Source organism: Martes martes, assembly GCF_963455335.1.
Source record: "Martes martes genome assembly, chromosome: 15".
Taxonomy (NCBI): Eukaryota; Metazoa; Chordata; class Mammalia; order Carnivora; family Mustelidae; genus Martes; species Martes martes.
In genome coordinates this window covers 28,848,368-28,860,466 of record NC_137903.1, presented here as the reverse complement: position 1 = coordinate 28,860,466, position 12,099 = coordinate 28,848,368, and the positions used below count along the sequence as shown (strand labels likewise).

The 12,099-nt window shown below is 53.1% G+C and overlaps 1 protein-coding gene across 1 annotated transcript; it reads right to left on the bottom strand.

Moving 5' to 3' along the window:
- Positions 1-184: 184 nt before the first annotated feature.
- ASCL5 (achaete-scute family bHLH transcription factor 5) lies at positions 185-757 on the bottom strand (the record flags this gene model as incomplete). The annotated part of the gene is made up of 1 exon (XM_080824970.1): positions 185-757. One exon carries the CDS (start codon positions 755-757, stop codon positions 185-187), a length of 573 nt encoding a protein of 190 aa, XP_080681096.1.
- Between the last annotated feature and the right edge of the window lie 11,342 nt (positions 758-12,099).

Below are 12,099 nucleotides of genomic sequence, written 5' to 3'. Positions count from 1 at the left end.
AACGGGGTCGGTGGTGGCGGTGGCGGAGGGACGGGGTCGCAGACACTGCAGCGCGACGGTGCCGCAAATGCAGGGGGCCTGCGCCGCACCGTGGGTGACCTGGCAGTCCCCGGGCTGCTCTCGGGAGTGGGACGGCCCTGGCAGACTCCGCTCCCCGCCCCCGCACCCCCGGCCGCGGTCCCGATCAGTGGCTGGATTCCTCCGACTCAAAGAACGGCGAGGAGGAGAAGCAGGAGGACTCGGACGACTCGGGCACCAGGGAGGCGGGCGCCCGGGCCTCGCCGTCGCGGGGGCAGTCGGGCGGGGAGGCGGCGGGCGGCGCGCCGTCGGGGGCCGCGCTCAGCAGCCCCTGCAGGTACTTGATGTAGCGGATGGCGGCGCGCAGGGTCTCCACTTTGCTGAGCCGCTTCTCGGCCAGCGCGCCTGGGAGGTGGCCGCGGAGGCGCGCGTAGCCCTCGTTGACGCACTTGACCCGCTGCCGCTCGCGCTCGTTGCGCTTCTGGATGAAGGCGGGCTCAAAGGGGTAGTCGTACACCCCGAAGGCCCCGGGGAAGGGCACGTAGGGGAACACGCCCGCGTAGGCGTCATAGTACTGTGGCTCGGCCGGCCCCGGGTACAGCAGCAAGGGCACGTTGCCCAGGGGCTCGGCGGGGGGCAAGGGCGCCCGGCGCGGAGGGGGCACTACGCCCAGCTGCATGCAGCTGGGGGGTGCCAGGGGACGCCGGTCCATCAGGGCCCGGCAGAAGTTATTGTTCATGGTGCCACGTGGAGCTGGACCCAGAGTGAGACCCTCCCCGAATCGCCCCTGCTTGGGGTCTGCACGGTCCAGACCACCGCAGGGACGAGTCACATCGCCAGCAGCAGCCTTGGGATACCAGGATGGGTCAGCACTCCTCTTCGCCCTGTGGGATGGCCTCCAAGGTCTCCCTGACGGGAGTCATCGCTGTGGCCCAGTGTGGCTCCTGGCAGAGGCTCAGCGGCACCCTCTCCAATCCAGCCGTCGTGCCGCAGGACTCCGGGGACCCCTGCCTTCTTCTGCGGCGCCCATGGGCAGGGCAGCAGGCCTCGGCACCCCACCTCCTCCTGAGCCCAGCATGGGCACCTCCCACGGGCACTAAGCCTGGGACTTCATACTTGGGGCCATGGGCACCCCGTTCTTGTTCCTCACCGCCTTGGGGATTCCCCCGGCTGCTGGGCCACAAACCACCGGCTGCTGTGAGGAGTGTGCCCGCTGGGCTCAGGGAGATGTTTCTAAAAAAGGGGAGAGTGAACATATCAATTAGAAATTGTATTAGGGGCTCTTCTGTGTCACCCCACCCCAACCCTCCAAGCGGATTGTAAGCACCTGAGGGGAGGCAGTGTGGCCACTGAGGAGGACAGGGACAGAGCTGGGTTCAAACCTGTGTTCATGGCTGGGGGACCTCTCTGCGTCCTGGTTTCCACAAAGGGAGATAATTCAACATCCCTCACAGGACATTAATAATAATATGTAAGAATCAAGTGAGAAAAAGTATACCAAAAAACACCTCCTCGGCCCGGCTTATAAAAAGTGCCCAGTGACCCTACGATTTAACAATCACACTACTAGGTATTTACCTAAGAATACAAAAATACGAATTCAAAGGGATATATGTACCAAAGTTTATAGCTACATTCTCTACCATAGCCAAATTATGGAACCTGCCCAAGTGTCTGTCCTTTGATAGATGAATGGATAAAGAAGAGGTGGTATATATCTACAATGGAGTATTATTCAGCCATAAAAAAGGATGAAATCTTGCCATTTGCGACAACATGGATGCAGCTGAGAGTATAACGCCAAGCGAAATAAGCCAATCAAAGAAAGACAAATACCATAGGATTTCACTCGTAGAATTGAAGAAACAAAACAAATGAGCAAAGGGGGGAAAAGAGAGAGAGAGAAAGAGGCAAACCAAGAAAGAGACTCTTAACTATAGAGAATGAATTGCTGGTGACCAGAGGGGAGGGGGTGGGGGATGGGGAAATGGGGATGGGTATTAAGGAGGGCACATGTGATGAGCACCTTGTATTATATGGAAGTGTTGGATTTCTAGATTGGACACCTGAAACTAGTAATTACACTGTATGTTAACTAACTGGAATTTAAAGTAAAACTTAAAAAAAAAAAAGTGCCTGATGATGTTGTTTCCTTTGAGAGTGGGGATCATTAGTTCTTATGATGGATACCTTCTAGGGCCTTCCATCCATGGGGCTCAAAGACTGCTTATTGAACTAGCACAGGGGCCACCACGAGTCCACCAAGGCGGGTAACTCTTTCCTGAAGGAAATGAATCTGATTCCGAGAGACTCGGGTGTTGCTGGGACTTTCCCAGGCCTCTGCCTGGCAGAGCAGAAACACCAAAGCCTTCCTTGCCCCAGTGCCTGAGGATCCCAGCTGTGCCCTCCCACCCCGGCCTGGGCTTCTCCTTTGTGGCACTTAACGAAAGTGTCTGTTCTCGCACCTCTGTGTGCACAGAGCCCGGCCCAGCTCCTGGCCTGTAGCAGACGCTGTTGCTCAAATGCTTGTTGAATGGGCCAGAAGTCCAGGCAGAAAGTTGGGCTTGTCAGGGTCGGGTTCAGTTACACACAGCCTTTCCCAGGCTCTAGGAAGCTGTTTTCTCAGAAATTAAGTGACCCGCACTGAATTTAAGTGCCACCAACCCTCATTACACGTGGTGAACAGATTCAGTCTGGGTATAATTTCCTCCAGAAATTCTCTCAGGCCCTGTTCTCCCCACTTGTGTGTGTCTCTAGTGTCCTACAAATGCCATCTTAGCACCTGTCACACTACTCTACCATCGTCCTCCTCATGGAAGATGGAGTGACTGAGCAAGCTGCACCCACATGGGGAGTGATGGGGCAGCGGGAGGCCTTGGACACTGGGGAAGGCCTTTCTGTGAGACAGAAGGGGGTGAGCTCTCTCCCTGATGGGGGAAGGTTGGTGACTCAGATTCTTGGGGGTGTCTCCTTCTGCACTTTCTCATCTTTGTCCTTAACTGGGTCCCAACTCTGTCACCAGCTAGCTCTGCCCTCCATGCTGAATGAAAACCAGGAACAATCAACAGTGATTCTAAGTGTCACGGAGACTTGCGTCTGGTCTCAAGAGAGGAAGCAAATGTGCCAAACATCGGGACAAATTCACATAACCCGCCCCTGCTCAGCAGCCTTTCAGGGCTCCCTGCTGCTTTTGAGGGAAGGTTCTAGAAAATCTCTTTCTAACAGACTTCCAGCTCCATCAGGAGCAGTCTCCTCCCATCACTCTCTGCTCATTCCTACCTCTCTCCTTGGCTTCTACTGACAAGCCCTGGGATCCTTTACATAGCTTTCTTTTCCCCATTCCTGCCAACATTTGAGAGAGTTCCCGCTCGTGCTGACTGCCTGAGCTCTCAGCTCCCAGCATGGACTTCCAGGGTCTTCTGAATCTTCAGCCAGACTGTAAGCCACCAGAGGCCAGGGCTTGGCCCTTCATTCTCAGGTAATGCCTGCTGCCCCTTGCCCAGTGTTGGGTACATAACTCTGCTGAAGATTTTTTGCTAGCAGTGCCCTGTTTTGGTAAAACATGGGATCCAGCCTGTACTCTCCCGGGTGACCCCTGTCTATTCAAATTTGATTTAATTATTCAAATTTAATTTGATAACGGTCAGAAGTTTAGGGACAATTTCACAAATGTAACTTAATATCTATTTGTGTTGACTCAATATTCAATATTTATGTTCCAGACCTACTGTTTCCATTTTTTCATCAAATTATTCAGACAAGTGACAAACAAGAAACCTCACAGCCTTCAGACTCTCAAGTCACTTCTCTCTAGGCGGGGAGGAAAGAGCTGATAACCTGGCTGGGAGCCCAGGGGAGGACACACCCACAGTTGCCTTGGGTTCCTTCTTCTGCCATCGAATCCCCCACCCCAGACTGGAAGCCTAGGGCCACGGTGTGCTAGGTGCACCGAGAGGCAAGAGAACCGTTCACTCAGCACTTATTAACTGGGGACCTTGTGTACACGAGGGGTCGCTCTGGGCAGTAGGATAGAGCAGTGAACGAAACACTGTAGTGAAATAATAGTAAAGATAATCCTAGCTGTTAGTTATTATTTATGATGCGGGAGGCACTGCGCTCCATGCTTTCCATGGACCACCCCCATTTTACACCCATAACATTCTCGTGAGGTCGGTGCTAAGATTACCCAGTTTTACAGGTGAGGAACCTGAGATTCATTTAAAAAAAAAGAAAATGCAACATACCTAAACAGCCATATCCTTCTCGAACCCTCTCCCCCTACCCCTTCTGCCAGGATGTCTCCATGCAGCTTCACATCTGAACCAAAGATCAGAGGGGCTTGTTCTGGCCTAACACAAGAATCTTATTAAATTATGATTCTCGTTGGAGGGGATGTCCCCCTGAAGATTCGAATAATCATGCTGTGATGGAGCATCTGCTCTGGTGAGAGGTTCCGCAGGTCACCTTGGTCAACCTTGGGAAGGGAATGCCCCCTTGAGGATATTCTCAGGAGGGTGTCCACGGAGCTCTGCTGGTGGGAAGGCAAGAATTGGGATGTAATCAGACTGAGTTAAGCACCAAGATCTGTACCCCAGGGAACCTGATAAAGAGCCCCCTTGCCTGAGCTCAGACACCCTGAATAGTGGGATGGTCCTCACTCAAAAGATCTGCAGCCTGGGCCGGATCTGATCAGCAGCCAAGAGCTGCCAAAGCTCCCGCCCAGGTCATGGGACTAGGCAGACCCATTTGCTAACAGTGCCACCGTGTGGCGATGAGAGGCAATGGCAGTAGTTGACGAATGAAATTCCAGGTTGGGACCTCATACGAGTGTGGAAGTTTTAACAAACTTCCTGTTATAACTCCCCCTGGGAACCGTGTTTCCAGATCTTTTGGAAATCTGGGGGGGAAAAGAAGACCCTCCCCCAATGAAGAGTCACTCAGTTTTCTGTTAACATGCACGAATTCTCTTCCGGAGTTTGTGAATCAATTCACATCCCTTAAACTTTCATTATACAGATACATAAAGTATGCATAATCAAACATATTTTGTTATTTGTTTTGAACAGAAAACAGCACATTGTGTCAGTATTAGGCAACTCACTAGAGAGAGGTTTGGTTCGGAAGTCGGTATAGGATTCCCCCTCCACTCCCACCCCACTCCCACACACATTAGCAGTGGTGGTGGCTACGGACTGGGTCAAGTTCAACCAACCCACAGATTGCTTTAAGTAGCCACAAAATAGCACCCATGGGCAACACTGTCCACTTTCCAAAGAGAGCCTGGCTCCTCTCTGGGACTGAGGGCACTCCTTGTGTGTGGCATCCCCCCACTTCTCACCGTTCTGCCCCACACGGGTTTAATTTCACCCTGGCATGGCAGAGCAGATGTGCTCAGCAAGAGGTACCTGATGTTCTTCCATGAAGCTCATGTCATGACGCAAGACCCAGAGCTTCCCCTTTTAGGATTGTGATACCCCATACAGCTGCTTTGTGAAGGGCTGACTGTCATCAAGATATTATACAAAGGACTCCATAACCCCCAGTCCAACATGCAACAGACAGAGTAAGTTGTCTGTGGGGGTGTCCTGGGCTTCCTTCCCAAAGCCTTGCTGCTCCTAATGTGCAGCGTGAAGCATTTGCCCACCCGGACCAGCTCCTTGTTGTCGCATGCTGCCAGAGTCGCTAATGTCACAACCCCCGGGAGAGCACAGGATTATAACTTCTTGCTGAAGGTTTCGTGAGCACTGCCTGCCGATCCCTGGCCCAGCCCTCTCTCAAGTGTCCAGTGGCTACTCAGCCCCGTCTCCCCACTTTGCCTCCTGCTGTACTCTTGGTGGCCCACAGGTGGCCAGCAGGTGCTCTCCCCAGAGCACCTCCTGACACAGCCTCCTAACCAGGTTGTCAACTGTAAACAAAAGAATGCCTGTCTTAGGCTTCATTTTTAAGACAGTGGTATGTGCTCAATAAATATTTGTTGATTGACACTGGGAGTCCCTGGGGAGGGCTGAAGCATCCTTTATCAAACAAATGGAGACGTGAACTTCCAACAGGCTGGACCACTTAAGGAGCAGGGAACATAATTTTCGACTTCCATAGCTTCTCTCACTGTCTTCACTGGGACTGGAGCCAGAGGGGCGTGTCTGAGGTCAGCAACTGACTGAACGTGGACCGCATGGCTTCAGCAGTGACTTTGGGGAAAGTGAGTTCATGGTCCTCTGCTTCTCCTGCCACTCTGAGAGATTCCCGCAGTGGACAGATGCAAAGTGGGGCTTTTCAACACCTGAATCAGGACTTCCTGCACAGCCCCGCCATCCCCCGCTGCCCAAACCTGGGAGGACTTATAAGGAAACCAAGCGCTCAAAATGACAGAGTGGGAGGCCCGACTGACTCAGTCAGTGGAGCATGCAACTCTTGATCTCGGGGTCGTGAGTTCGAGCCCCACTTTTGGTGTAGAGATTAGTTAATTTTAAAAAAGTTTCTAATGACAGAACTCATTGGCTTTGTGCTGTCATCTTGGACATCCCCCGGGCTCCAGCAAGGTGGTCCATAAAACTTTTCCCCAAAAGCTCCACAGTCAAATACTTTGAGAAGTGCAGCCCCTTTTACTCCCTTTCTGCGAGATTCACAGGGTCCATTCGCATCTCAGAGAAAGCCCTGGAGTAAAGAAAGCTGTTTTGGGTTAACTCAGAAATTCCCAATAGACCTTAGAACACTCCTTTTTCCCTTAAGACTGCTAACATCGAATAGAATACATTCCAGGGAACTGTACCTTAAATGTCCACGATAAACAAGTACACTGACTTTTTAAAGTAAGAAATGTCATAACCCCCTTGGGAGTCTGTCTTTTGGTCTGGAACTCTTTCTAGAAGGATAACCTCACCCATCCCACCATATGCATATGCAACACCCCCAAACACATGTGTAACATACATAATCATCTCAGAATCTCAGGGATATCACGCTGGATCTGACCAAGGAGAAGGGGCGCCAGGCCCAGGGACCCCATGCCCACAGAATGCCTTTGGAGGGTTAGAAACGGCCTTAGCCTCTGGGTAGAAACGGGGCCTGTGCAGGTTGATTTCAGCCCCTCAGGGCCCCCCTGCACTGGACCAGGCAGAGCTGAGTGGCCTCAGCCCCAGAGCCGCCTGGCCTCACACTGCCCGCCATGCCATCCTTCCCGCCTCAGGTTCTGGAAAGCTCTGGTGGCTGCCGAGCAGCCTGTCTGTGGCACTTACAGCAAGAGAACAGCACTGCAGAGTTTTGGCGTGGGCTGGCGGAGCCGCGAGCGGGAGCACGGCGCCGCTCTGCTGAGCATCTCCAAGAAGAGGAAAGGAGCAGAGAAAGGAAGCTAATGGGGATTAGGTGCCTTCTGATGTCAGATGCTTTGCTTGCTGCTCTGCTCTCCCTGTCTCGTGCAACCCTCACCAGCCCCTCACACTTCTGTTTCCAGAAGAGGAAACTCAGGCTCAGAGAGGTGAAGAACGCTGCTCAGTGTCACACAGCTTGGATGCAATTTACCAGGGTCAGGTCAGGTTGGTATGGCAGGGGTCCTACTGCCAGTCAGGTCACCCACCGGACATCTCCTGAGCTCCTTCCAGGAGGCTGCTGTGAGGTGGGGCCCAGCACAGGACAGCCGCAACCACTGTTCACAGCCGCAACCCAGCTTCGTGAAGGAAGGAAGGACTGCATGTTGGTAGCAGTGCCCATCACATACCTAGTGCCCTCTTATGTGCCGGACACGGTTCTCAGTGTGCTCTCCTTACAGCCAAGGGGGCCGGGGGGGCAGCACTGACAGTATCCTGTGTTACAGGCGAGGATGAGAAGGCTCGAAGAGGTTAAGCAACCTGCCCAAGGTAACACAGCCGGTACAGGCCAGAGCTAAGATTCACATCCAGGTATTTGGGCTCCGGAGAAAGCACGGCTCACTGTAGTACTTACAGGGAGAAACCTCACCAGAGAAGTAAAAGCAAAAGGAGTTGAGAGAAGGAAAAGACACCCAGCATGATATGAAGGAGAAAGCACTGTGCTACTATCCCAGCTCTGCTCCTGGCTTCCCACAACTGGGACGGGGGGACAGGAACACATGCCTGATCTGTTTGGTGATCAGATGGGTAAGTTCATAAAATCAGTTTATGAACTATAAAGTTCCAGACACATGTAAAAGGATTATAATTATTAGTTTTGTGATTGCCCTTTTAAAAGCAGGAGTCATGGGTGGGGGCCATCTCTCTATATATGTTGGAAGGACGACAGCTAAGGGGTCGGGAAGATTTCTCAAATATCCTTTCAAGCCTGTAATGAACTTTGGGAAAAAACTCATTCTTGCATTTACCACCAAGGGACTCGCTAGATCTACCTTTAGAAACAGCGACCCGCTGGCTCGGGAGCCATTGAGAGCTTGGAATTCAGAGACCAGAAGACAATAGCTAACTTATATATAAGATTTCCTCCATGTTGGCCACTATTGTAAGTGACACAGGTAGGTATCCTTGCTTGCACACACACACACACACCACGCCAGTGATTTAATCCTTACTACAAGGTTGGTATTCTTATTACCCTTATTTTGCATTTAGGAAACTGAAGCACAGAGAGGTAAAGTAACTTTCCTAAGGTCACACAGCTGACAAATATTAAACTTGGCATTTAAGAGAAACTAGCATACACCTTGGGACCAGTTAGGCATCATCATTTCATCCAGGGTGAGTCTTTTTTAAACAGACTAAGAGAATGAGTAAAACTGAAATTCAAAAGAGAGAAAGACCATTCCAGTCGCTGCTCTTTCTACCCACACTCCCACCCTTGCCCCTGTGATCAGTGACACCCAAAACGGGGAGGAAAGACGCTACAGTCTAGAAGCCAGGAGGACATCTGGACTCCTCTGGATCCAAAGCCACCAATAAGTACTAATGGGACTGGTGGACAGATCTCAGTGTCAGACAAGGCTGCTCCTTCCCTAGCCTTCAGAGACCGTGTGAGTAGAAATAGCTCACAGGAGCCCGACAACCTCACAGTGGGGCTGGGGGTGCTGTTAGGGTTGCAGGAGGGCAGCTGGCGAATGAAAGGCAAAGGGAAGGGACCTGGTCAACATTCTGATGGGAGTGCAGTGTTTCACCCGCTTCTCCTGGCCAAAGGAGCACCAACTGCTTCCCAATGCAAGTTGCTCTAGTGCCCGCTAAGACCGGTGCCTGTGCAGGGCCGGTGCACGAGAGCATCTCTGAACTCCTGTGATGAATCAGTGGTCATCTCAAACACAAAAACGAGGAAGGAAAATCATCCTACAGATGCCTTAAAGGGGAGGCATCTTTAAGGGAGGATGCCTTAAATGGGGAGGACCAACCAGAAGTTCCGCAGGCGAGTCGGACCGGGAAACTTGAGCTGGGCCTGACCTTCCCCCAATGGGGAACAGTCGGCTGCAGGTGGAGTACGCGGGCTGGGGGGCACCACGGGAGATGACCCTGTGGGTGCTGCTCTCAAGAACCACCCCCTCAGCCATGAGTGAGACAGTTGCCTCCGTGAGCCTCCTGCCCTGGGCCCAGCACACACCTCAGGCAGAGATCTGCGTTTTGCGGCCCATATCATTGCCAGCTCAGGGAACAGTGGAAAAAGGACTCTCGCCCCTTTGCCACAGAAGAAAGTCACCCTAATAGGCGATGGGTATTTCATGGGTAAAAATCCCTCCAGGGCACTGAACAAAAGTCTGAGGTTCCCTGAGGCCCTTCCTGGCCAACTGTGGCTTGGGATCCTGGCTTTGCCACCTCCCAGCTCAAGCAGCCTGAGCCATCCTGTTCTATTTTCTCTTCTGTAGGTGGGGGACAGCAGTGGCACTCACTCCCAAAGGTCACTGTGCCGGTCCGGGAGGCCCCGCTAACATCTGCTGCTGTCAGGTGGGCGGGCACTTCTCTCCAGGCTCTAGAACTGCCCCACGCAAATCCTCTAGCTGCGCAGAACTGGTTCATCCACTACAGTGTGACTTCCATCGTGTTGCCCCCCACCGGGACAATTTATAACTCTTCTTGTAACTGTCCACCTTCTTGGCCGGCCCTGAAGGTCCTCAGCAGGATGCCGCCCTCCCCCTCCTCTGACCTCCTCTCTCAGCACATCGCCAAATCAACCCTTACCTCCAGGGTCTCTCCACACCAGCCTCTGCCTTCTCCCCATGACGCCCAGATCACTCCCCTCCCGGAACCTCAGCCCCTGCCTTTCCACACATCCAAACTCAGCTCCTCCTCTGGAACCAGTTGGAGTCTGCCCTTGTCTGTGGAGACTTCTCTGCCCCTCCCATTTTGTTCTATTCTTTGTCTGTCTCCCCTGAATCCTAAAGCCTTTGCATTGGCCATCATCGCTTTGGGGACCTTTCTCTCTCGGCTTGCCAATGACTTTGCTACAGGTTTGCATCTCGGTCTCTCAAGGAGCAAGGCAGGATGGTGCCTCATGCCCTCAGCATCCTGCAGGGCCAGTGCTGTCCCTGACACCCAGGAGGTGCCCCAGAAGGAGCCCAAAGGTGGAGGGGTGATTCCATGGCCAAGTGTGAGGTCCTACGTGAGCCCTGTCCACATGATCCACAGAACGCAGCGGGGTCACAGGTGCTCACGAGCCACATCTAGTTTGTCTCACGCCTGTGGTGGAGCAGCTATACAGACCTTCCCGGCCTGAAGGTACAAAACTTTTCATTCCAAACTTCCTCTCACAGCAGCATAATAAGCATACGAACGAACAGGAGGAAAGACAGTGTTTTCACGGGGATAGAATCTTGGCTCACTTCACAGGGAAGGTGGCTGCAATTTATTGCAACACACCTACCATGAGCTAGCAATGTATTTAAGCCCCTTGTACTAACTTTTCTTCCCTGTGTTGCAAATGCAGAAACTGAGGCTGGGAGCGCTTCAGTGAGATCATGTTTCTAGGAAATAGCAGGATGAAAAAAAGCAATGAAATACTTAAATAAAACTTACTCTGGGGTAAGCCCTGGTCTAAGTACTTCTCTCGTTTGATTCTCACAGCAGTGCTCTGAGGTAGGTATTATTGATCCACTTCACTGGGGATGGGACAGAGACCCAGAGAAGCAAATGGCCTGTGGTCACCCAGCTACTAAGTGATGCAGCTGGGATTTGACTCTGCTCCAGAGGCGGTGCCTCCAACCACTGCCCTGCACCACCTCCTGCCTGCTCCCATGTTCAGAAACAGAACCAAGCTCTCCCCTGCCCAGACCCTTCCCATTTTTAGCTGCTTTCCAGAAGACATTTCCCCCCAGCTGATTTCCACCCAGAAAACCCATACTTTAGTCTCTGGACACTGGCAGGCAACAGGCATTGGGCTAAACCCAGCGGCAGTGGACTCTCCCAAGACCAAGTCCACAGAAAAAATTCCCAGTTGGTGGCAAAGCCCTTGGCAGCACAGCTAATCCTGCCTGCTCCCCTTAGAGATGGGTGCCATAATGCCAGCCAGCAGGCGTTCCTGTCCTCTGAGGAGGAAAGCCCTCGGGGGTGACTAAGCCCTAAGTAAACTGTTCCCAGCCTCACTCCTCCAGGCCGGGTGGGGCCAGCACTGTTTTGGGACAAAACTCAAACACATCCCTCAGCCCACACCTCTGCACAGTTACCTCTCCCAGGAGTACTCCGCCAGCACTGCTGCTGCCGCTCACAGCGATCTGTGGCTTGTGGCCCTTCGGGGGACAGAGGGATCTCCGGTGCTGCCCACCTGCCCTGTGGTGCCTTCGGCAGCCTCTGGCCCGGCTTCCCTGCCACAGCACCAGAAGCCAGGTACACTTTCCTGATTAAGCTTCAAAACGGCGACACACCCAGAAGGGGAGGGAGGAGGGCGGTGGGGGTGGGGGGCTCCTCTGATCTGGGATCCACTCCCAAGGAGGAGAAAGGGCCACTCTTGGCCTCCTGTGATTGGCTGCCCGGAGTCCAAGCAAGAGAAATGCAGCTCCGGCTGGAGCCAAGGGCGAGTGGGGATGCTGCTGTCCTCTCGGGCTGCTGCCCAGCTGAGGGCCAAGGCGGGGAGTGGCACACCTGGCCTGGGCTGGCCGGGAGGCTCCGAGAGCCTCTAAAATGGAAATCGGTGCCGCGGGATGGT